Source organism: Caloenas nicobarica, chromosome 9 (genome assembly GCF_036013445.1).
Source record: "Caloenas nicobarica isolate bCalNic1 chromosome 9, bCalNic1.hap1, whole genome shotgun sequence".
NCBI classification, from domain to species: Eukaryota; Metazoa; Chordata; class Aves; order Columbiformes; family Columbidae; genus Caloenas; species Caloenas nicobarica.
The window spans coordinates 3,001,715-3,028,275 of NC_088253.1; the positions used below are offsets into that span (position 1 = coordinate 3,001,715).

The window sequence follows — 26,561 nt, forward strand, 5'->3', positions numbered from 1 at the left end:
CTACGTAACTTCTCATCATTACCTACCTGTGAGTTTAGATTTCAAGATATTAATTGTAAATGCTACCTGGAATGCTCATTGACACTGCCCATGCCATTAAAACAAAACTCCAAAGGATTTATAGAACTAAATGTGTTAGAACTGGTTATTATATGACACTGATTATGGTAAGCAACTGTATATTTGATTTTCCAGTTGGAATTTCCACTTGACAGCTTCATGCAGCAACGTGCCAGAACCGAATATTATGGTCTGACTACGCCCTAAAGCAATTAACTTAATCCCCAACATTTCTAAGCATCTTAATTAAACTGATGGACTCTTTCCTCTCTCATTCCCATGCTACTAAATGGGAAAAAATAAGTTCCCTTTCCAAAATTACTATATATGAATTAATGTACACTGCACACTAGAAGATAAAGCATTTCAGAATTCTAGTGTGTGAAGAAATTAAGTTTAGCACAATATTTAAATGTGCTTGGAAGTACGAACGAGGCATGGATGTGTGTAAAATCGTTACACTGAGGGTGGTGAGCACCTGGCCCAGGTTGGCCAGAGAGGTGGTGGCTGAACCATCCCTGCAGACATCCCAGGCCAGGCTGGACGGGGCTCTGAGCAACCTGAGCTGGTGCAGATGTCCCTGCTCATGGCAGGGGGGGCACTGGGGGAGCTGGGGAGGGCCCTGCAACACGAACCAGCTGTGAGTCTGTGTAAGTGATAAATAGATCCGTGGTGGTAATTGAAAGCTAAATTGCATTGCGTATTTCACAAGACAAACAAAAACCCAAACCAAAACAACAAAGAAACAAAAAACCCAAAACAAAACACAAACCACAAAGCCGCCCTCAAAGGAAGAATACAGCTGATCTACCAGAAGAAAAGCCGTCTCTGGTACTCAATTGCGAACGCTGAATTATAAATAGGTTATAGGATTGTTCTAATAGAAGAATGAAGTTTCACACGCTATTTTTCTCAATCACTGATAGAATGAACTACAACAAGATAGAATGAAGTCATACTGCGATCTTCAAGAAACAAATATTAAGTCTAGTCTTGAAAACATTCTTCTCAATGAATTATAAAACTATTTACAGACTCGAGTGAAGAAAATGCAGCCCCAGCCTTGCTTCCGATTCAGTTGCAAACTGCATACCAGAGTAGAGCATCATGGAGCACAGGGAACACAAATTATTCAGAACAAGCACTGGTTCTGATTCAATGATCATCAAGAAGTAGGAAATGTTATAAGGTTATTAATTTTGGCAGTTATTTTTAAAACCAAGAATTTCCACATTGTAGATATTAGAACAAAGTAATTTTAAAAACCCCACGAAAACAAAACCAACAACAAAAACCAGAAGTAGCAAAGTCTCATAATTACTGAAGACACCATTCCAGAACCAACCCTTTACAACCATCAATGAAAGTTACTAAAAAATTAGAAGGAAATTGCAATATATTACATTGTACACTTAGTGATAAATATTTTAAGAAGGTCTTTAACACTTCTATGACTTACCAGCAGTGAAGTCATTATTTAAATCTATAAACGCATGAGAGTGCGGTATATACATTCTACTTGGAGTTTCCAACGTAGCATGTGATGATAAGTTCCTACAGACAAGAATAAAAAGCAATACATTTCATCAGTGCTCAAGGACTGCCAATCATTATATACCTTTTAAAAAACATTGTGAAACTTTACACAAAATTGAACAGAAAGCATGTCCTCCTAATGCTGAGCTAAAATCACTACTTAGCTTACAATATATTAAGTAACTGGAGTAATTGTTTGAAAGGTTCTGTGCAGGATGATTTGCAGCACAGGGGCCTCACTTAGATTTTATTTCTAAATTTATTTCTAAAGCAACTTTTTTTTTTTTTTTAAACACAGAAAAGTGTAACTACCCACACAGTGAAATGCAGAGCCCAGACTTGAGCTGTAAACCTTGAGCCACCCACCGCTGCCCTCCCCGGGTTCCTCAAACAGTTTTCCTCTCGGTACTTCTGAAAACTACTGTAGGATTCATAAAGATGAGCAACAATGGACATAATTACATGGTGTTAAAGCAGCTCCTGTCTGCTACATGTAAATGGACTTTATTTTCAGTCACTTAAAAAAAAAAATCAACATAAGAATTAAACTCTCAGATTCTGGTGGACTAGAGGCTCATTATGTCATTTCCCAAACAGGTGATGCTTTGATTTCTTTATTTATAAACAGACATGCTCTGCTGGTTCCTGTTTTAAAAATGACCAAACTTCCAGCAAACCACCTTATTAGCAGCGCACTGAAACATAACAAATCCTTCAAAAGTCAAAGCGTTGAATCATCGGATATGTTATTTTCAGAACCCTTAGCTAATACACTCAGAAAAATCTCAATTTGCACTATACAATAGCAGGACAGTTTATTATTACTGTCTGGAATGACTTTGTTTATTCCACAGACATTACATACATATTATTAAAGTCCTTATGTTCTGTGACTCATTTTATGGTAAGAAAAAAAAGAAACACCACGAGCTTCTGATGACTTCCCAGAGATCATAACTAAGTCTTAGGAACACTAAATAGAATCACTTAATCTTAAAAAAAAAAAAAAAAATTAAACATTTTCTATAGTTTTTTGTATGCATTCAGTTTTGAAGATAACTAAGAAAGCTATACAGCTCTGGTATAAATTTAAAACCATTTTAGATTAAAAATAGAAATTGCTTTTCTAAGCAGGTGACATAAAGCTGTTTTCCACATACAAGACATGGTTTATGGTGTCTCCTGTAGCTCTCAGTCTCACTTCAAGTTGTAACACGTAAGTTCATTTGTATCCTAATGCTACTGAATTCTTCAACAGAATTAAACATATCCCTCCCATTTTGCCTTATTTTCAAAAGCTCGTAACATTTTTTTTAATATATCATCATTGCAGGGTGTTCAGAAGCACCCTTGTGAGTTTGAAATCTCTGTTCCATAAGCCATCAATTTAAATAAAAGTAATGGTCATAAAACACAAGTTGGAATTAATAACCAAAACCATGTTGCTAAGAAGGGTATAGTTTCCATTTACACATCTAAATGTTAATTACCCCACATCACTTCTGAGTGATCCCTGGGGAAAACACCCAGTTACAGATTTGTTGAACAGACTGATGGGGTTTAGGGGACAAACCTTATTTCAACATTTCTGAAGGGCCACGGAGATACAGGATAGCAAAAGGATCTGTTGTTGCCATAGAGACAGAGAAACCATCTCATCCTGTCTGCAGCACTAACAGCAGCCAAAGGCACTGAGGAACGTACAGGCTTCCTAACACACACTTTATTTTAAAATAAACCTATGCACCGATTGTGTGTGAACCTAAACCACCTGTGACCAACGCCAGGATTGCTCCTGACACACACAGCTGCAGGTTTCTATGGTCATGGTACTAAATGACATTCAAGACAATCCTATCAAGCTCATCAAAATGCTGCAAAATAGCAAGTTGGAAGATGCAAACTTCTTCAAACAACTGATTTACAGGTCCAGTCTGCTAAGAAAATATAAGCCCAGTTTCTGATTTTTCCAAGAGTGGTTTTGATATCGTCACAGAGCTAAGAACAATGCATTTATTTTGACATTTATAATCCAACTCACATCATGAAAATAATTTCAGCTATCTTTTGGGCACATCCTTTGACAATCGAGAGAAAATCCTCTAAATCAGGGAAAGCGTTCTAATTCAAGTCTCCCTCTTTTGAGGCTGCTTTCTTTTTCAGAGAACGCCCAGACCCACAACACTATCAATGAAGCTCTTTACAAAAGTCAAAGATTGAACGTCTGCTAAGTTCAGTTTGGCATAAGTCACAGAAAAAGATGTACAGACCCATAGTTTTAGTTCTTAAAAAAAAAGTCATCCTGTTCGATAAAGAAACTTGCACTGACTCAGAGTCACACCGTGTCCTTGGATAGAAATACAAAAAGCCAAAGCTTGCTTTTTCTTTATCAGCTGACCAACTTCAAAAGCAGGAAAACTGAACGGAACGTGAACTGTCCTTCTCCAGTGTCCAGCAGTATTTTTAACAAATAACTTATAACTTGTTTTCAAAAGAGAGATTTAAAGTTATTTGGCATCTTGCTACTTTTAAATTTTTTGTTTAGAGACTGGTTCTTCTGAGTCAGTACAGATCCACTCTTCTGCTATGCTTTTATTTCAGCGTTCATACCCAGAACAGTTAAACAAAAACGAACCTTTGCATAGTCCTTTCTAACCATGTAAATATGCCATTAAAACTGTCATTGTTATCCCAGTATTTGCCAGCTCGTCCTGTTCTAGACATTCCAGGGCTGGCAGAAACTTTAATAACAAAACTCAGTCCCCTTCTCTGCAGTTTCATCTCACGAGACTCAGTCAACGCCTGTTTGTGGAGGAGCAGCCTCGGCCCCCGCGAACGCCAAAGCTGTGACACGAGCACATCCCTTCCACACACACTCGTATCGCTACCACGACCCACCTCTGCCTCACATCTCTTCATGAGGCCCTTCCCCAATAAACAGAACAAATACTTTCCTTAATATACAGCTTACATCCTTACACCTTGCACTCCCCATTCCCATGTTGTCTGACCTTCCCGTTACAATTAATTTCCTAGATAAGAGCTGATTTTCTTTTAGGTTTACACCAAACTCTTGCACATTTTCCTTTTGCCATCCCTTACAAGATCTGTTCCAGTACTTCTCACATCAACCTGTCACTTCATCTGTAAGACTAAATGCAGCTTAAATTCTACAGATGTTACTTAAAACCTCTGCTTTGTATTTTTATACAGCACAGAATTCCATAACACAGATAATAAATTTCAAAGTGTACTAAACAAAGGAGACTATAACTTTTCCAAGAAACCATTATCCGATTTCTCATGTCAAATAACAGGGTTTTTGTTTTCTCAGTTCTCATGGAACATCTGCTTCTCCTACAAAACAACTATTTCCCCTATAGAATAAGACTTTAAAAATTAGATGCAGAGTGTTCTAGAATATTTAAAGATGCACATGGAAATTAAAGAAGATTCCAATGTTTGCACAGTTCCAGTTAAACATGAGTCTTATGCCTCTTTAATAAGAACAGAAGTGGATGCACTAGGAATAACTTATTGAAATTCATGCTAACAAACAAACACTTAACTTACCCGCCCAGAAATATCTGTGGCTTATTTGAATCGCTTGTGACACCAAAAACGTCAGGAACCAAGTCTCCATTAAAGCTGAAAATGCAAAACAATTTCAGTAGCACCTGAGCCATTCCAGGAGCTGCAATTAGCCATTCCTCAGTGAACCTGTATTTGGTTGGCATTTCCCCACCCAGCAATGAAGAATTTTCAGCTGTGTCACCTTTTCTGAATTCTGGATTCCTGAGCTGCTGGTGGCAGCAGCTTCTGCCAGCATTCTACACTATGCCATTCATTTGATTTTTCAGCTCTATTTCCCCTCTCTTTTGTTCAGCATTTCACAGAGAGGGAATCGTACTGTGAAAGGGATATTTGCTCAGTCTGATAAGCCAATAAGGTTTTTACTTTACGAAACTCACCAAAAAAAGAATGGTTCTTTTTCTGCATAAAACAGACTACTGAAATAATAATAATAAAAAAGCTTATTTAGTTACTATTGCCAGGATGATACAATACACAAGATTTCTAAAGCTGTTATCATAGAATCATTTAGGTTGGAAAAGACCATTAAGATCATCGAGTCCAACCGTAAACCTGACACTGCCAAAATGGAGAGGTGCCCCAAACAATTAAATCTGCTGTCAGTTTGAGCTACTTCCTCGTTTAATATTTGCTAAGATACTAAGGTAGCCTTGAAAAGACATTTTAGAATTTTTGGGTTTAAGATTAGGATTCTAAAACGTGAATGGTAAAAACACACTAAAAATTCTTCTTTGCAAATGTAGTCGGCTATAAAACACTCAAACTAAAAATGATTGATGACGTCATTTTTATAATAACTTGTATTTCTTCCACCAAAATTAATCACGTAGCTTATAGCATTTTGCCTCCTTTTGACTCCCATATTAAAAAAAAAAAAAGGTAAAACCAATGAGGGAACACATACTGCATATAACCCCAACTTTAAGATAATATGTTGTCAGAATTGCACTATATATGGAATATTAAAGACAAATAAAGCAAAGCAGCATTTGATTATGTAAGAAACACAGGAGGCAGAACTGCTCCTGTGCAGTGGCAAGTTTAAACTAAAATTCAGTTGATTGCATATGTTCTCTATTTTAACAGTCAAGAGCAGCAGAAGTTTTCTTCACAGGAAGAAAATAATTTTTTACCTTCATATTTATTTTACCAAAAGATTTGTGCCATAAAATTCCTGATGAAAAAATACATTTGGCCTTTCCCTCCACTTGTATATGTATTCCATGTATCCTACAGTGCGCCACGGGTGGAACACGACACAGAATTACTGTTTTGATTCGCTCACGTGAGAGCACAAGTGACACACTAACCTGTTAAAAGTCATGGTGCAATTTTCAATCAATGAAGTTCTGTAGTTCCTACAGTTTCCTCTGTCTCACTACATCATTCTTTGCCAGTGGATGTTAAATATTGGTAAACTTCTGCTATCTATTACTCTCAAGCAAAGTTATCACTTTCCTTAGTTTCCTCAGTGTTTTTATTCAGATTGCAAACATCTATTTAAAACAATGTTTCATCACCTTTTTTTTTTAATGTTTCATCATCTTTTTTTAGACCAGTTGATATTACACAAATCACCTTGTTCTTAAAAGAGAAAGAGCATGTGTTTCAAATTTTAGCATCAAAATATATTTAAGTTGCTCTTAGTCACCATTGTAAACGTTGTTTTCTAAAAAAGTAGGTCATACTTACTCCATTACGAGAGGCTCATCATGAAAAGTCTTATTTAACACAGTTTTATGGTTAAGATCTGAAAACAGAAAACATTAGTTTGATTCAGTTACCAATATGTTATGACAGTTGCATTTTTAACTTGGATCTAATTCTTCTATTTACAACCATCAATGTTATGATTAAAAATAAAAAATAAAAATCAGCCACCACTGAGCATAAACCACCACATGGCTCCCTGAAATCACGCAGGAAAGGTGAGTTACAGTTAAAACGCTGAAGCTTCTCTTAACTCTTCAGCAAATTATTCTAAACAGATCTTAGTGAAATCTGTTTCTATGTAAAACTGCAATCACATAGACACACGAAGCTGAAATAGCTGGGAAGACAACAGTCTAAAAGTTTAATATTGTACATAAGACCTCAGTTTAATGTTTTGTCACTGTAAAAAACATTCTTCATCATATACACCCAGTGTTTGAAAGGAGGATTAGAGGTAGAGTGCCTAAATGGGAAGCGTGGATTTCAAGCCCCAATGAGGTTATCACCTCTCAGACTTCACTTTTACTTGTCACCCCAGCTCCTTGCCACATCATTCCCGTTTCCTTCATCTCTCCAGAACGTTTCTGTTCTTCCCAGCTCCCACATTTCCCATTCCAGTGCCCTCCTGTTGACTCCTCACACCCATGTTACCCAACCAGCACCACACACGTTCCCAGCAGCCTCACTACATACCAACTGTGTCCTGAATTCTTCACCTCTGACTCCTCTTCTAAGCCCCATATACTCATTTGTGCCTCTCCCAATATTTGTTTATTCAGAAGCAAGACAGCGTAAGTTCATCCAAATCCTTCATATTCTTCCCAATACCTCCAGTTCTCTTTAACCCTGACTCAACTCACTTTCCCAGGGTGCTTGTGTCATCTCTGACCTTTTGCTTCTGGCTTTAATATCTCAGGCCACCGCTTGCCCCACCTGTAACTACTTTATAACAGTGATCATTCTTCAGTAGTTTTTGTGGACTTAAGAGCATCTTCTTTGGCTTTTCTGTCCCTCAAAGCCTGAACTCCTCCCCATACCCTTTCCTAGCAAAGTCAATAGAAAACAGAAGAGACTTCAAGAGTTCACGGAGCCCATGACTCGACCCTACAACAGAATCAGCTGCACTACAACACTGCTAAAAGGCTCTTGGAAACTCAATTCTAAAGTTCTTGAAAACTTCCAGTGACAGAGACTCTAGAAACCTCCCTACCAAAACCTACTTTAGTGTGTCACTGTCTTCAAAGAATTTAGTTTAACAGAAATAAGAGTGTTATATTACTGTTGGTAAGTTTAGGCACGATATTTTTAAAGTTTGTGCACTAAACTTTACACCAGGTTCTCAGCACATTTTCAATTCAAGAGAAGTCTTTTGAGATAATCTTTGTGAAGCTGACATGCATAACGGGGACACCATGAGAAGCAGCGCTTCAGTTAACAGGTTACTGTCAAACTATAATATTGTTTGGTTATGTCTGTTGCATGATATAAAGCAAGAGTTCTAGCTTTGCTCTCTTTCATTAATTACTGAATACAGCTTAACAGCAAGAGAATATATGGTATGAAAGTGAATAGCTGCTAATCCCTATTTTAGTCGTAAAAAAAATTACTACACTGTAAAACGAGTTATAACTTTCTGACAATACTTTGGATTATTAAAAAGTCTAACAATCTTACTAATAAGCAGTCTCAGCAACTCACCTAATGTTTGGTTGTGCCCCCAGAAAATAAACACTGAAAGTTCATCTCTGCCATGACTTTGTGCCTGGGTAGTCAGGAGAACGTCCATTTGTGAATCACCATCATAATCTCCAGGAACTACACTGGTTATGGTAACACCGAGAGATCTACAATTAAACAAAAAACCCCACGTGCAAATAATTGTACAAATCTGCATATGAAAATCGAAAGTACTTATATGCAAAAGTAACTTTAAATTAAGCATTCTGCAAGCTGTCTTCCTCTAAGGAGGATGACATTCTGAACTCTAAACTTCAGCCAACAGGCATTTTTCAGCCATACCCTGACAGTTAACACAACCTGGACTTCATTAAATCCCTTCATTTGTTGTAGAACCGGACCTCGGCAACATATTTCAGAGAGCAGGATCTTTTGGTTGCATTCCAAGAGCAAGACCATGAAGCAACAGGAGCAGTTTAAGCAGCAGGAGTCAGACACATAGCTCAGACTTTAAAGACTATGTCACCGCCTCCAATCTTCTGCCACATCTTACCATTCCTCCCTACGTTTGTTTGTTCTTTTGATCTTTTTTTTACTTGGTTAGCTACTCAGAGACTCTGTTTTACACACACAAACATTAAGAATTAAAACCAGATCATTTCTAATGCACTAAACAAATTAGCTCCTCCCAAGACAAGAGGGAATAAGGAAAAATAAAAATATGTAGAACTACAGAAGATGAAGCTGAGCTATAACAGCAATTTAACTTTTAACAGACATAATATCATGGTTAGCATTATTCATAAGCAATAACATACCTTGTAATAACGTTATGGTTAATATTATGGTTAAAATATATACACATGGATTGTTTTACAGTTATTAAAAATTGATCCTCTTTTCCAAGCCACATTTAATCTTCAGAAAGAAACAGATCTCTACACAGAAATACCAGAGTGTCGTTCCCCGTTACTCTTTCAAAAGCAGATGATACTGGCTGGATTCCGTTAGTAACTACAGCAACTAGAAGAATTTCCCTGAAAACACGACTTGGGACAGAGACTAATGCTGCCTGCCAAGAACACTTGATCTATGATATGGAACAATAGTGTGCTTTACTAGGAATAAAGTCTCGAAAAAACAAGTCAACTGCAAAAATACTCAAAGATATTGGTATTTTTAATACTAATTAGAGGACAAAGTCCCAAAGCATAGAAATTCCACACCTGTTAGTTAACAACATAAACAACAAAACTCATGCCACAAAGTCTGTCATCTGACCCACGAAATCCAAACAAATCAAATAAAAAACATATCAGGAAATTTATCAGGGAAGCGGTCTAAGAACTGGAGCTCTAGGGGCAATTGAACAGCACAGTCAAACCAATATCCACAGCACAGACAATTCTCACCACGTTCCCAGATGCACCTTCAAGAAAAACGGCCGCTTGCATTGTTTCACCGCTGAATAGCAATACTTACTTCATGGGTAACTTCACACGGGGCTTAAAGTAGGGTTCCTTTTGGTCAGCCAAAAAGATAATCAGCTCATTTCCTGCAAAAAGCAAGGAAGACGATGAATAACAGAGGAGAACCATAAGTGGCTTATAGACAAAAACAACTTTCGAAAAGCTATGCCACAAATAGTCATTCCTCACAGTAGCAAAACCTTTGAAAGACTTCCCATACAACTCCATCCTCCTCATCCAAAGGGGAGCAAAAGGAGTCAATACAACCTATCAACCTCATGCCGTCTCACAGGAACACTGATAGCAAGAACCTTCTGTGGGGCTTAGTGTGAGAGCTTTCTCTCTGCTATTGTTATCACATCAATGAAATAAAACTTCCTGTAGCGAGTTCAGAAATAGTACACATGGAAAAGTAATAGGCGTCAGTTCCATACAAATAATTAGAGCTTAAAACCTAACTCAAATGAATTCTGTTAATATGGTCTCTGACATCGCAGGATCTGATACCGCTTTCCCACATCAGCTGACAAAAGCACTTCAAGTGAACCTCGCAGAAGTGACCTGGTTCCTTGCAGCACTCCCTCCTTTAGAGGCAACGATACAAGCCACTTTCCTTTAATTATTTCAGGAAGATCTAAATAAAAACCTATACTTTATGTTTCACAACTAACTGAAATTTGGGGAAGGAAAAAAAAAAATAACCCGAACGATGAAATGTATTTTCAGTCAGTAAACCACAATACACACACACTTAGTTCTGCAAGTAAAATAATAGTTCCCAGCTAAAGAAAGAAATACATTTTTTTTTTACTCATCCTTTATTATGTTCGTTTTCTGCATTCTCCAAGAAACTCACCTCTAGCACCCCAAACTGCAAGAACTAGGTTACCTAATCAGAAATAATTCCATGGCTCCAAACTGGAGCCACCACAGTAGATTCCACGAGCATCATTCTGTGGCAGAGTTCACCACTGTGAAACAGCAGAATACAAACTTCCTGGCTTTGAAAGAAAAGAGACAACTGCCACAAACATATTTGCCAAGGAGAATATGCCAGCAAATGAGTAAGTGAAAACGAATCCTTCCAAAATGGATGGGGCAACTAGTGCAGTCCTGTCTGGCACAAAGATAAAGCCTGGCCTGACTTTCACCTGCCTTTGCATGATCAGTGTGGTAAAGTAACGATGATGATGATGAAGCAAACGTGGTTTTACACGTACCAGGTTCCAAGACAGTTATACCACTCAGAAATGAGATTTTTATGGTCACTAAAGGTAGGTTTATGAAAATTTCAGCTCAGTGCTCATCAATATTCAAAACAAACCGACTCCTGGAAATTATTAGATGACCAGAAAACAAAATTGCTATGCCACTCCATCAATCCACAGTGCACTCAACCTAAACACTATTTGCAGTTCTCATCCTCTCATCTCAACAAGAATACAGAAGAAAGGAAAAAAAGTACATGAGGAAGAAAAAACTGAACAGCTTCCAAGCAAACAACAATTACGTGGATTAGAAGTCTTGAGCCTGAACATGTGAGCGAGGATAGCACAGAAGTTTTCAAGTTGGCCAGAGCAATGCACCCGGGTGGGGAACGCTCACTCACTGCTCGCGCTGCTGCAAGAGGCACCAAGCACAACCAGACCTGGGGGGTTACAATCCCCTTCGCTCACCTCTGGTTTGTGCACACACAAAATGGGTAAGTGGATGAACAATTCCATTTATTCACATATATTAGTGTCAGAAATTGGATAAACCCAAGCCCCACTGGTAATTTTGAATTGTTCTTGCAACAAGGTACTTTTGAGATGAGCTTACCTCTTACATTTAGCTGGTTTACTCTCCTACAAAGGCCTGAGTATCAGGTATCTGAGCATATGAAACATAACTCTCACTACGATAAAGTAATTCAAGATCAGAATGGTAATATATATCCAGCAAAAGGCCAGAGACATCATCCCAATTTCCTTAGTAAGGGGCACGATTATTAGGACTGTGCTTCTCTACCAGATCACTGTTCCTCAAGGTCGGCTGTTCTCCCCAGCGCTCACTTCAGCAGCAACACTGGCTGCTGTTCATTCTGCTCCTTAGAATCCTACTATTCACAATTGGCTATTACTTTTTAGTTTTTTTAGAAGATGTTCTACAGATTTTTCAAGCTACTTTTTGTCAAGACTGAAATAATGAAAAATAATGTTTTTAAGTATGTTATTTCTGGCTGATTTTTACAGAGTATCAAATAGTAAAGAAGAAACCAGAAGCCTTGCTTCTAAAACTTTTAACTATCCACACTTATATATGCATCCATCTGGAAAATAATGAAAATTAACTCTCTTGTCATCGACGTTCATTTAAAATCTAATCTTTCAGGGCATTTTTTCAGGAGATGAACCAGTGGAGCATTTTCAAGAAGCCACACATTTAAATACCGCAACTAGATGGGAAATTCACTCATGCTTTGTCAAAGCTATTTAAAGAAACGTTTTTGAGATGGAAGGAATAAAAAAAGGTAATTTTGAGCATAAATTTATTATCTTAATGCATAGCTTTAGATCAGTAAAATAATCCAAGATTAATATCTGCAAATAACACTGACCACCAATAAATAAGCTTTGATTTCGGGTGCGCTCATACCTGAAGCCTAAACAGAAACCCATGGCAGATGAGATCTGCGTGGAACTGATTTATCCAGCCTTCCACTTTAACATAATGTTTAAAGTAGGATAATGTTTAATTTATGCTCCTTACAACTGTGAAATGCTTGTCTCTGTCTCCCAAAATATTGTGAAAGGAGAAAAATCCAATTTCAAACAGTCGTTAAATTATTTCACAACCATAAATTCAACTTCAAAGACAAACACTCCTCATGCTATACAAAGCCAGGTTGTAGTGCAAGTTGCAAGTATCTATTTCCATACAGAAAGTACCTCAGGAGCAAAGCAAATGTCAACTTTAGTCTGGGAAATAATTTAACAGCTCACCCTCTGCAACAGTGCGGACAGGGCCGCACACTGAGCACCAGGGAGGCCAAGAACCAGCAGCTCCTGAGCCAGCAGCCACCGGCCTGGGGGGATCCGAGACCCCAGGAACGGAATCCCAGAATGTCAGGGGTTGGAAGGGACCTCGAAAGCTCACCCAGCCCAATCCCCCCGCCGGAGCAGGAACACCCAGATGAGGTTACACAGGAAGGTGTCCAGGCGGGTTGGAATGTCTGCAGAGAAGGAGACTCCACAACCTCCCTGGGCAGCCTGGGCCAGGCTCTGCCACCCTCACCGGGAAGAAGTTTCTCCTCAAATTTAAGTGGAACCTCCTGTGTTCCAGTTTGCACCCATTGCCCCTTGTCCTATGTCACCCAGAAGAGCCTGGCTCCATCCTCCTGACACCCATCCTTTCCATATTGATCCCCATGAATGAGGCAATTAATGGGGCCGCTCCGGTGTCACCGTCCCCGCCCGCCCCGGGATGGGCCTCAGCAACCGCCGCCCCCACAGCGCACGGGGCCCCGAGCGCTCCCGCCCTCTCGAGCGGCGCCGCTCCCTCACCGCCTCGCAGCACGAACAGGTCCGTCTGCTTGTCCGAGTTGAAGTCGCCGAAGGCCGCCAGGGTCCCGTAGGCCTCGGCGCCGAAGAGCTGTGCCGTGACGTTCTGCAGGGCCGCGCCGGGCGCCGCCAGCGCCAGCAGCAGCGCCAGCCCGAGCCCGCCGGGCCCCATCCTGCTGCGCGCGGCCCGCGCCCCCGCCTCACTTACGGCAGCGCAGGGGTGTGCCCGCCACACGGCCGGCCCGCTTCCGGGACTGACCCGGCGGCTTTGCGACAGCGGCGTGACGGCCCGAGCGAGCGTCTTTACGGCTGGCGCGGGCAACAGGCGAGGTCGCCGCCCGGCTGCTGGCGGCGGTGGGCGAGGGCGGCCCGGGCACAGCGAGCGGCGGGAGCGGCGGGTCCTCGGCGGGATGGCGGCGGCGGCAGCAGCAGCGGCCTCTGCGGCCGCCCATTTGGCCGATGTGAGCTGGAAGATGCTGGAGCTGCGGGCTCGCTCTAAACGTTCAGGTCTGAGCTCTTGGCTCTCTCTGCTCGTAGCGCCTCTCCCCCCCTCACTAACGGCCCCGCTCCCGCTCTCCGGCCCTTTTTCCCCCCGCCCGCCCCGAGCTCTGGCCGACCCGCTCCCCTTGCCTGCTCTGCCTCCCCCTCAGCTCGCCCCGTCACCCCCGGCCCTGCCCGCCCGCTCCCGCTGCCCAGAGGCTGCTCTGACGGCCCCGGGCCCTGCCCGCTCCCCGGGCCCTGCCCGCTCCCCGGGCCCGGCGGGCGCAGCCGGCATCCCCTCAGGGCCGCGGGGTCCCCTCAGGGCAGCTGTGATCCCCTCAGGGCAATGGGATCCCCCTCAGGGCAATGGGATCCCCCTCAGGGCAGTGGGATCCCCTCAGGGCCGCTGTGATCCCCTCAGGGCAGATGGGATCCCCTCAAGGCAGTGGGATCCCCTCAGGGCAATGGGATTCCCCTCAGGGCAACTGTGATCCCCTCAGGGCAGTGAGATCCCTTCAGGGCAATGGGATCCCACTCAGGGCAACTGTGATCCCCTCAGGGCAATGGGATCCCCCTCAGGGCAGTGGGATCCCCTCAGGGCCGCTGTGATCCCCTCAGGGCAGTGAGATCCCCCTCAGGGCAATGGGATCCCCCTCAGGGCAATGGGATCCCCTCAGGGCAGCTGTGATCCCCTCAGGGCAGTGAGATCCCCCTCAGGGCAATGGGATCCCCTCAGGGCAATGGGATCCCCTCAGGGCAGCTGTGATCCCCTCAGGGCAGTGAGATCCCCCTCAGGGCCGCTGTGATCCCCTCAGGGCAATGGGATCCCCTCAGGGCAATGGGATCCCCTCAGGGCCGCTGGGATCCCCTCAGGGCAATGGGATCCCCTCAGGGCAATGGGATCCCCCTCAGGGCAACTGTGATCCCCTCAGGGCAATGGGATCCCCCTCAGGGCAATGGGATCCCCTCAGGGCAATGGGATCCCCTCAGGGCCGCTGTGATCCCCTCAGGGCAATGGGATCCCCCTCAGGGCAGCGAGGTTCCCTCCGGGCCGTGGGCCGGTTGGTCACAGCGCTACTGGTGCGGGCTCTGCCGCGGTTTCCCTGGCCCGGTGTCCCTGGCCTGGTGTCCCTGGCCGGGTTGAGGGGACTGACAGGTGTCACTTGGCAGCGCGGCTGTAAGAGGAGCTGCTGGGGCCCTGCTGCTGCCTGCAGTTTATAGAGCTGTCGGACAGATGAATTTTAAAATCGCAGGCACTTACACGAATGTACCAGCTTTTGCCAGGTTTGCCTTAGATAAAGGTGTTGTTTTGTTGTTTTTTTTTTAATGTGAGAATTTCTTGTTCTGAACTTGGGTTGCTACGTTCTGGCCTAAAGGCAAGGATGATGTTTACAGAGCGGGCTTGCATTTCCAAAGTTCAAAAAACTCCTTTTTTTTTTTTTTTAAATAAAATACAGTCTTAGTATGGCTTTAATTGTTAATATTCTAAAGAAACAGTTTTCCAAATGATCCCTGTCGTGTTTATTTATATATGTGCTTGTAAAACTCAATCATTATTTCCTTATTTGCATATTTGATTAGTTGTATTGTGGTAGGGACCGATCAGACAGTGTGAAAAGAAAACAGGACTTCATGAGGGCTCTCATAAAGAAAATCGATTGATTAAAGACTGGTCTGATTCATATGGCTTTAAAAATTCTGCTTGTGTATAGTATTAATTTGCAAAATACCATCATTAAGACTGTCCGAGTTCTTACTTTGTGGCCAATTATGATGACATGGTACTGTTATGTGAAAATTGATTTACAAATATAGCTATAGAACTCTACAAAATAAAGTCTGGAACCTGCACGTTTGGAGTCTGTGAGTCCTGAGTCACAAGGCAGCACGTTGACTTTGGGCTTCTCATGCGGGCCCTGGGGCTGTCGAAGGCATTTGGAAGATTTTAAATGCATTTAAATGCTTGAGTTTTTTGCTGCCTTCTACTTTTTTGTTAAACATATAACAAAGTGTCTTCTGGGACAATGACAGGTTATTATAGTTCACTTCCTTCTTTTCCTGTTCATAGGGATTTTGTCATTTATATAGTAACTGAAGAAATAAAGATGATTTTAGTTGAAATACTTTTCTGATATAAGAGATTATTTTAAAATCAATTTTTTATACAATCTTTCAGTTAACATTCCTATCTAAAAATGAAGATCGTGCTCTTGTTTCTCAAATTTACTCCTGCATCTTTATAGGTATGTTGAAATTTGTAGAACTTCAGAGGTTTTCTGCTTCCTTTCTTGCACTGTCAGAAGGAGACATGGTTGGTGTAGTCACTGAAAGTGGTTGAACCTCCTCCTACTGTTCTGAATTGCTTGATGTCTGTGCTCCAGACTCCCAGCTTACAAACAGTGCTCTTTGTTTTGGTCATTTTTTAAAGTATGATGCTTGGCGTAAGATATAGTAAACATGGAGTATAGACTTGTGAATGAAATGCAAGAGCGATTCATGTTTTATAGCGGACAGCAAAGTACCGTGTAAGACCCTGTCCTGTAGGAGGTAATCCATATCTTCAGGTTTATGTATATTAAATGACAAATTTCATTTTTGCCAATAAAAACAAATTTCATTGAGAATTTTTCTTTTCTTCCTTGACAATTAACAGTTAGGAGCAGATTGTAAAGATACTTAGTAGTTGGCCAGTCTGCAGCCCCTGAAATTTAGGTTACTTTAAAAAACATAAACTTCTTTAAACATTTGGGAAAAAAAATGTCATCATAATTACAAACTATTTTCTTATTTTACATTCCCAACTGAAAGCTGTTCTACTTTGAATAACTGAAATGTTCAATACCATAAGCAATGGTACATGATGACAAGAACCATCCTAGTGTTAATTCTACATGGGATAAAAGCAGCACTATGCATAAGCAGAATTTTAGCTCCCCATGGTTACTATTACTTAACACTTTTATATGCACTAGTTAAATCAGTATTTTTATTTTATCTTGAAATATATCAAATAAATTTTATTTAGCACCTTTTGAAGTTAGTGGCAAATTTCCTATTGAATAACAAACCTACAGTCTAGTGTCCAAAAATGGACTTTGTTTAAACCGTGTCATTTCACTCATATAAGTTTTATGGGAGTAAAAGGAAGATAAAACCAATTTTTAGGGTAGAAGAGGTAAACATAAAACATAATGAAACTTTGCTACCTTTTGTGCCGTGCACTCTGTCATGTTAATAACTCCACTAACATTGCTTTCACTTAATTTAATGCTGATTGCCTTTAACATTTACTAAACAGTTTTGAAAATTGCTGTAGCTTAGCCTGAGCCGTTTGTGATTAGCTGCACCAATTTGAAATGGCCAATTTGGATGATGACAGAACCTCCTCTGCGCATGCTTTTTTAAAATTTGGTAAGTGTGCAGTTCCGTGTTTTGTTTTTGTTTGTGGCTATTTAACTCAACAAAAAAATAATTGTGTGGTTTGTGTTTCGTGCAGTGTTTTGTGCTAGCAGTTTTTTAGCACTGTACAGTCGAGCTTAAAAATTTGAGCTCTTTCAGTGAAAATTTCTGAAAATTAGAATCTACTTAGACTGAAGTCTACTGTTCGGATCTTCCTATTGTGTTTGTGTTTTGTGTTCTTGTTAAGTATCTCTCAGTGCAACAATCTCTGAACTGAAACTTCTCTTTTAAGATGATGGTCATGTGAAAGGTGCACAAAGAATGGTGTTTACAATTATCTCCTAAAAAACCTCAATGTGAGTGTTTTAGAGAAAAGAAGTAAAATTTCCAATAAGTCAGTCATTGTTCCAAATTGTGTTTTGGAAATTAAGTGGAAGCAAGTTAACGCCCCTTGGCATAGCTTCTCTTTAGGTGCAACAGAAGCTAGAATATGTGAAGTTGTGAAAACCGGTCCTGGTTTAGCTCATTATATTTGAAAAGAGTTTAACTGGAACAAATGTGTCTGTATTTGAAGGCAGCTGGTCTGGGGAAACCGTACAGGACTGTGTTTTGGTGTGTTAACCCGTGAGCAGAGCGAGTGCCGGGGGAGGCAGCAGGGAGGGGGTTTCAGCGGCCACAGCTGTCACTGACCACCCTGCCCTGCCCTGGCATTGCTGCTCTGCCTCTTGTCATGTCAAAGGACACGTGAAGTGTTGATATTGTAATAAAGAAAAACCTTTTTCCTAATTATAATATTATATTGATATTTGCTCTTTCTGTTGATACAATGCAAACCAAACATTTTTAGTTATTTTAAGAGCTATTGTTCTGAGTTCTCAGAAATGGCAATGGTTGCCTTGAATATCCTAAATGGTTTCCTGCCTTGCTTGTAGCATTTACAAGGTTTGTGTGGTAGACTTTGGCACTGTGGTGTATTTTGGTTACATGAAGCCCCTGTGTACTGGCATGACAGTCAATGTTTTATTTCTGGTGTTTAGTAACTTCTGTATGGTGTTAGTTACTGTAAATCCTGAAATCAGATGATTAGGAAATAGAGAAAGGACAAAATAAATTGGTACCTATTTTTCCTTTCTCCATGAAATTCTAAATGAATTATGTGCACAGACAAACGCTTGATTTTTCGTGATAAATGACAGTTGAAAAGTTTTGTCACTTTAAAATGATTGAAATGGAACTATTACAAGATTTTACTAATTTTTACCTGTGTTGTTATCGTCATTCAACCTAGGTAAGCCTTTGTACCTCGTGTTTATTCCTAATGTTTGTTCAGATAGAGGAGTACGGTAGCACCTCTTTCTTCTTCCTGCCCCAGCCGCTCTCCTGGGGTTTCCTTGCCATGTTTTCATTGAATTGTAGAACAGTTCAGTTTGGAAGGGATGTTAGGAGGTCATCTACTCCCACCTCTTGCTCAGAGCAGGGGCAGCTGTGAGGTTGTATTTTCCTCCTGGATGTAGTGATTAAAAAAACCCCCTAAGTTCGTGGAATCAGAATTCGGATATTTACATATGTGAGAAGTGAGTTTTCCTTCTAGTAGAGGTGCTTCTGAAAACTATTTTCTGATATTGCCTTGCTCAGCTACATGAGTTTGGACTTAGAAGCAGATATGTTTCATGGCACACAACTTTTAGAATAAACTGTATTGTATTCACCAGTGTTTCTCTTCAGTTCTGTATGAAGTCTGAGCTCAGGAGAGATTGCAGGAGAAGTCTTAAGGGAAAGGAAGTGGGATATTGGGAGGATATGATTTGTTTGTATGATATAGTTTCCTAACCTTTGCTGTATGAAGAAATAAAATCCTCCTGGGTCTCAATGGCTTCTGTAATGTGAAGACGTGTTGCCCATATTGATGTTGGGTGATGAAAATCACTGTGATCTCAGATCCAGAACTTGTTCTTGTCTCAAGTGTTGGATTCCATCCAGAACTAGTGTTGCATTAAAGCACTGTGGTCAGTTTTTGTTCTCATCCCATTTAGAAAGAAATCTGGTATTCTCAGCTTTTTTTTTTTTTCTGGTCTGTGCTGATTTAATTTTGCAAGTAAACGTATTTTCTTTTGTTCTTCTGACATATGAAGGAAATAAAATTCTTGCTGTGTTGCTTCTGTTTGTTTGTGATTAAACTTTGAGGGAGTGGTTCCTGTGGTTTGTTGTGTGGTTTGTTTTTTGGTTTTGTTTTTTTTTTTTTCCTAGATTCTGTACTTTGAAAAATCAGAATAATGAATCTTTGTTGAAGTATGCAAATCTTTATCTGTAGACTAGGTCCGGAATTCCATTCTGATGCCTATTTTTCTTTAATAACTGCAGTTACTGACGTCTTGAAGGATGTGTGGTGCTCAAAGCTTCCATATACAAGAATTTGGGAGCAGGGTTTCAAAATGTTGGCCATAGCTTTTAAATCTAAATATCTAGGCAGTTTATAGCTCTTCCCTGAAGAGCAATTAATGCTAATCTCAAATATAACTGAAATAAAATGGAAGTGGATGGGAAAGTACTTTAACATCAGGATGACATAATGTTCTCACTGTCCAGAGGCCGTGTGTATGCAAGTATTGACACCACTAATAGCTGACCTCAGAGAGGTCATTTCCTTCAGTTCTGTATTCTGCCTAGAAGAGATAATTAAATTGTAAATTTTTCCTGTAATTGTACATTTGAGTTTAATCTGCTGGATGTTTTCTTACAGTTTTCATGTCTTAACTAAGTCAGAAATATCTTGGCTGTTTATTACTTTAATTCTACACTAGTAATTGATGTTCCTGTTATCAGTTATTGGGCTATTTTCCATTTCTTCCTGTTCTCTAACATTTTGAAAGGAAATTACTGTCCTTTCTAGTGATTCTTCAACTCGAAGAATAGTGAAATCATGTTGCTCTGGAACCTGTAACTAGTAGGAGATGAAATGGAATTCAGTTTTGATTCAAAACATGGATATAGTGTATTTAGTCAGTGCAAACAAACAGGGATTTAATTGGACTTGGGATAAGGATTTTGAGTGTTCTCTTCTAAGACTTTGAATATATTAATGCAGCAAGCAACACTTTGATTTCCTGGGGGTTTTTAAGTATTTTTTGAAGTAGTTACTGGCTTGTACCTGTCCAGTTCTGACACAAGGAAATAAGGGGCATATTTCATTCTTTGTGGAAGAAAATCTGAACTACCATATATCCTATTTAAATTTTTATAGGGTTGTTACATTGGCATACAGCCGAAGGAATACTAAACCAAAAAAAAATTTTTTTTATTCCTTCCTAGCACATCTGCTTATTTACCTAAAATAAAACTCACACTGTGTGGTTACAATGAAATGAGATATTTATGAAAAATAGTATTTGAAATTAATGTCCTCATTCTGTTTGTTCTGAATGCTACCGTACAAATGAGAACTCAAGGGTACTATTTATGTGTCATTCTTTTATGTTTAAGTGTTGCAGCATCTTTCTGCTGTATATTTTTTCATTTTTAAAACCTATTTTAATATGTAATTGAAAATGGCTTTCTATGGCAGGTTTTTGCCTTGCTGAAATAAACTGTTAAATGGATTTCGAAGATGAGTATAGATGGGCTTTTTTTAGCTATCCCAAAAATAGCTTCCCCTGGGTTCTGGTCTCGTTGCAGAGCGCCATGGAAGGAGCAGCAAGCTTCACGCTTGTCCTGTTTGCTGCCTTTTGATTTGGTTGTGATACCAATGAAATGTAATTTACCACAGGAGTTGTCCAGCAGAATGCAAAACATTAACTATGATCTATAGATGCTAAGGAAGAATTAATGAGGAGTATGTGGAAAACTTTGATTTTGAGTGTTCCTTTAAGCAAGTCCTCCTCCTTGGAGAAGGAGAACTTTTAAGAAATACTTTCAAGGAATAAAACTCTACTTTTTGTCAATTTTCTTGAACTTTGCATTTTTTTCACCTTTTTGTTTCATCAGCAGTCTACTCTGGCGGTTTCAATTTATTTCTGCTAGTAAAGTTTTGAACTTCTAAAATAGTATCATTTGTAGATGGTGGTGCTTTGACATTTTTATGCTCATTATTCTGTTCAGACTTCTCTCTGCACAAAGTTGAAGTCTTTGAATGCTCTGAAATAGAAGAATATACTTTTTGTTCATGATAACTTTATTTTGTTTCTCTGTTGGCCGCAGAAGGTCACAGATTGTCTGGTAAGTATGTAAATTAGAATCATTTTATTTTAGAAATTTTGAGTTGTGTGTGTAAGTGCGTGTGCCTGTGAACACTCAGCTGTTTTTCATGGTGCAGTACTGGGGTTAACAGTCTGCAAGAAATGGACATTCTGAACCTCGTTCACACACAAGGAGCTGTATACTACGTATGGCTAATACAATTAACAAATCTAAAAGTAAGGATCTTTATTTTGCTTTTGAAAATCTAGTAAGTAAATATTTCTCATTGATTTGTTACTTTTTATGCAATAAGTGACTTACTGAAGACTTTTTTTCCTATACAGATTCTGTCCTTTCACTGAATCACCTTATAAAATTACAGTTACTGCCGGTGTGGTTTTGCAAGATAACGGAATTAATCGTATAACAACATACATTATGAATCTTCTAACAGGCAGGAATTCCTAGGCAAAAAGAAGTAGAAAAATAAAATTGCTTTGAAAAATTGATTTAAATTGGGTTCAGAATGTTGATTTTTAAATGGAAGATTCAAAAGGTGTGATGTATTTCCTTACAGAGCAACTTTATTTCTTTTAGCTTTGTTTTGTTCCTTTTTTAGGCAACCAAAATGAATTGGGCTCTCTGTGCTTCCCACTCAGGCCCTTTCCCCACATACACATGTTTAAACTTTGGGCGTATGTGAGCAAGAGCTGCCCCTTTTTTGGATTCAAGAAGGAATCAGCTAGGCTTATTGTGGGGCGGGTGAAAACGAGGTCAGGATCAGTAAAACCTTCATAGTGTTGTACATGTTCACCATTTTAGAAGGTGGGTAAGGAGGTAATGATTAAATTTGGGCTACTTTTGTCCCTCTTCCTTCTGTTTTTCTACATATCTTTAGGAATTCGGTCTGTAGCATACTTAATTGCCAAGAAAATGGTCCTAGAAAATTCTTAACAATGGTAGAATTATGAAACTAATTCTGATCTTGATTTTGTTTTTCCTCTTCTTTTTTTTTTTAGGTTCAATTTATGAGCCACTTAAAAGTATTAATCTTCCAAAACCAGAGGGAGAAAGTCTGTGGGATAAATTAGATCATTATTATAGAATTGGTAAGTTAATAATTGTTCCTACCATGAAAGATTTTCAGTGTAACTTACCAAAATATTTACAGTAATGGTTATGACAGTAATTAGCTTTGTCTTAAAATAATATCTGCAGTCTTTAATAAGGATTTTTATTTTCTGAAAAGTAAAGGGTTCTATCATTACAATTCCTCCTAAGATTCCTGTGATAATATAGTGCATGTATTTGGATATTTCATACCTTGCTTGAAAAATCGTGACCTGTAAACAGTATTGGAAATTATCTGCGTTTGTGAAATGGTGGAATAGATACTGAGTTGCACCTGATGGTCTTGGATGGGGAATGGTGAAGGTAATCTGCTGACAGTTTTTGATGCTTGAACTAACCCAGATATTAATTGGAATTGATATTTACATGTTAAATATCATTGCTCTATTATTCCTACTTGAGGATAGTTTCCCAAATTTCTGCTGGGAGTTTGAAAGGTGCAAAAACTGGAGGGCTGAATTGCGCTTCTTGCTGAAAATGAAAATGTATATTAGAAATCTAGTTCAGCTATAGGACTGAATTTACAATTATTTTGGATGAAATGGTAGCCTAGTATGGTGGCATTAGCCAGATACAGCTAAGGAAAAATTTAAATGGAAGAAGCTGTCTTGTAGTACTTACTGCAGTTTGACAGGTGGTTGGTGAGGAGTTGCTTTGTTGTTTTTAATGGTGATGTAATGTACTTCCGTGCTGAAATTTTATCTGTTTACTAACCTGTTTTAAAACAACTTGACTGTTTTCTTATCATGATGAGAACATTTTAAGCCAAAACCATACCCTTTAAGGAAGCAATGGTTTGTTTTGATTGTTGGGGGGGTTGTGTTATAATGAAGTCCCGCCTGTATTCTAAAATCAGTTTCTTTAGAGCCTGTGCAATTGACTATTTGAAATTTAAGCAAGGGTATAGAATAGTAAACAATTTTGCCATCATTCTAAATATGTGGGATGAGACTCCCTTCACCCAAATCCCTTTTAAAGTGAAATTTGTGAGTTGTGCCTGGTCTGTCCGTAGATGCGTTGTGTTTTGTAGATGCATTGCATTTCTCTTTCTTACAGAGGAGATGACTGTGCCATTTACTTTTTAGCACTTGGCAGCAGCAAATCTGCAGTGGTGCTTGCTATTTATCTGCTGGGCACTTACGCTGCAAGCAGTCTGCTGCCTCAGTCAAAATTTACTATTGAATTTACACTTCAGTGGAGAATAATCTGTATTGTCTTTTCCAGGTAACATTTTATCAAAGTTATAGTTAAAAGGTATTAAGTCACTAAAGAAGATAATACAAAAAGTCATAAACCCCTGTAATTTTTATTTTGAATACTTATTTCTAATACAAAGACAGTAGAGAGGCTTTTAAAAATTGAAGCTTAATAACATGCTGAAAACAAACAAACAAACAAACTACTGTTCTCTTATAATGGACAGGTCATTGTTCAAGGACATTAAGCCCAATTTCAGTCTTGTACCATGCTGGTTGTTCTACAGCTTTAGGACAACAATTCACAAAATGCAAAATATTAAAGTAGAAAAAGAAAGCAAGCAATATTTAGGGGTTTTACTGATGTACTTTTGACAGCCTGAAAATTCCTGTCCTGTTCTATTTTTAAGTCAAGGTACTGAGTTAAATAATTCTAGTCATCCTTTCTCCTCACTTACCTATTCCTTCCCTTTTTTAAACATGTTGATACAATCATTTGACCTAAGTTAAACTTTAAGTTTTATGAATGCATAGTTCTGCGGAGTTTAACTATTTAAATCATTTAGCGGGGGCAGCAGCCATACTGTAGCTCTTTTTTTTTTCATAAAAGGGAAATTAGTGGGTTGCATTGTCGATATTTTACACAGAGTGGGTTGTACTGGAGCAGAGCCATGTAAATAGCTATGAATACTGATTTTTTTTAATATAAAAATATCTACATTGACTGAAACACCAACAGGATAAAAATTTTTGTGTGTGCCTCTCTCCTTACCTTTCTTTCTCTTTGTTTTTATGTTGTGCATGGTCTAACAGGTTGTTCATGTGTTGATTTGCTCCTGAAAATCTCTTTAGAAACTGGAAGAAACTTAGGCATTGTTAATACCACTTTTGCTTTTTCGCTTTTTCCAGTTAAGTCAACGTTGCTGCTTCATCAAAGCCCAACCACAGGTCTGTTTCCTACAAAGACATACGGTGATAACCGCAAGGCGAAAGTACATGACAGTCTCTACTGTGCTGCGTGTGCCTGGGCCTTAGCCCTTGCTTACAGGTGAGTCAATTCTCAACTCACGCCTCTGCTGTGCTACATTCTGTTATGCAGTACTCTGGGAATGTTTTAAATGATGAAGCTGTATCGAAAATAGTTTGGTAAACTCATAGAGGTGGTACATGTTTGCATGTCTCAATAAAAATACTTACGTAGCTACTAGGTTAAAAAATGGCACTCTACTTTTGCTAAGTGTGTTTTCGTATAATTTAATAGGTACCAATGTTCTGAAACAGAGGAATTAATGCGTGCTATTAAAAAGCAAAGATTTCTGTGGCAAATTGTACTGAATAAATACTTCTCTTTTAAAATGCAGTAGGAGAGTTGAGAGCAGAAGCAGACTTCTTGTGGGTAGAAACACTCCGGGTACTCACAGGAGAATGAATCCTCGAATGCTGAGAAATGTATATTTGGGAAATAATGATGACTGTATTCCTCGCTAGGTGCAGAGCCTGGGCAGGCTCCTTTCACTCTGCTTATTTTCTGCTTCTTCTGTTTCCGCTGTTGACTCGTTAGAGAAGCCGCTCAGGAATGTGTGTGGTGTGGGGTGACCTTCAGAACGCTGGGCGAGTTACCTCCCTTCATAATAGATTCATAAGTCACTCTGCTTTAGGACAGATAACTACGGAAATTGCTTTGTGAGATTTAGTATTCCTTGTTTCCAGCCTTGCTACCCCGGCCACCCGGGAAAACACAGACCAAGGCAATGATAACTCAAATGTGGTGTATTGAAGGAAGATGATGGTGTGCAAATAGTGAATAGTTTACTCTTTTTACTAATCAACTCCTTGTACTGATGTAGTGATCACATTCTTGGAAAAAAATTTAGTATATTTTACAAAAGAAGGGCCAGAAGTAATATGGGGAGCTACGGTTGAGGTAAAGATGGTCTATTTAGCAGATAAAAAATTTTGAGTTTCTTTTTTGTCTCCATTTATTGCTTTAGATTCTCTATCTTTGACAGCAATCTGAAAAAATAACTATTAAAATTGTCCTCTAGGAAAAGTTACAAAGTGATACTTTTTGAAAAAGAAGACATACAAAGATCTGTGTTTGCTTCTGGAGATACCATGCCTGAGATCTAATGGGTTTCAAAATTTTGAGAAACTAGCAAAAAATTATATAGAAATCAACACTGAGAATGTGTAATTATTACCTTCGTTTCTTATACTGAAATCTTTGTGTCTTTCTTTGAATTCATCTTTCTGTTGGTGAAATAAAAGCATTTGAAAACAAAAGTAATAGAAAAAATAGTAGGAAAAAAAAAGGAGGTCGGGGTGATTGTTTTGAATTTTCAGTAGCTCATAGAAGAGAGCATGGTGTAATGTTGCCTGAGTTATTCAATCTTTAATTTCCAATATGTGGAATCATAGAGGATGATCTGCGCTGGGCAACAAATTTTCTTTGATAGGCAAAGGTTGATGACTGAAATCAAGTGAATGGCTGAAACCTGAAAGGGGCGCAGATGCAGGGCTCACACGGAAGGCTGCGTGACCTCCCAGGTGCAGATTACTCTGCCTGACTTAGGTCAGTGCTGCTGTTTGCT

The 26,561-nt window shown here is 39.4% G+C and overlaps 2 protein-coding genes across 5 annotated transcripts in view; one reads left to right on the top strand and one right to left on the bottom strand.

Moving 5' to 3' along the window:
* The window catches only part of ITFG1 (integrin alpha FG-GAP repeat containing 1), an 87,611-nt gene extending 73,836 nt beyond the window's left edge, over positions 1-13,775 (bottom strand). For both annotated transcript variants that reach the window (XM_065640818.1, XM_065640819.1), the window contains exons 1-6: positions 13,595-13,775; positions 10,063-10,135; positions 8,602-8,747; positions 6,883-6,940; positions 5,170-5,244; positions 1,520-1,614 (exon numbers count right to left, since the gene is read on the bottom strand). In XM_065640818.1, coding sequence (XP_065496890.1) covers positions 1,520-1,614; positions 5,170-5,244; positions 6,883-6,940; positions 8,602-8,747; positions 10,063-10,135; positions 13,595-13,763 — 616 coding nt within the window. In that variant the 5' untranslated portion in view covers positions 13,764-13,775. The remainder of the gene's footprint in view (positions 1-1,519; positions 1,615-5,169; positions 5,245-6,882; positions 6,941-8,601; positions 8,748-10,062; positions 10,136-13,594) is intronic.
* Positions 13,776-13,883: 108 nt separating this feature from the next.
* Positions 13,884-26,561, top strand: part of PHKB (phosphorylase kinase regulatory subunit beta) — an 81,968-nt gene continuing 69,290 nt past the window's right edge. For 2 of the 3 annotated variants that reach the window (XM_065640654.1, XM_065640653.1), the window contains exons 1-3: positions 13,884-14,098; positions 22,663-22,752; positions 24,880-25,018. In XM_065640654.1, the coding sequence (XP_065496726.1) occupies positions 14,002-14,098; positions 22,663-22,752; positions 24,880-25,018 (326 nt within the window). In that variant the 5' untranslated portion in view covers positions 13,884-14,001. Of the gene's footprint in view, positions 14,099-17,369; positions 17,483-22,662; positions 22,753-24,879; positions 25,019-26,561 lie in introns of all 3 variants that reach the window. The other variant, XM_065640655.1, reaches the window with a different exon arrangement.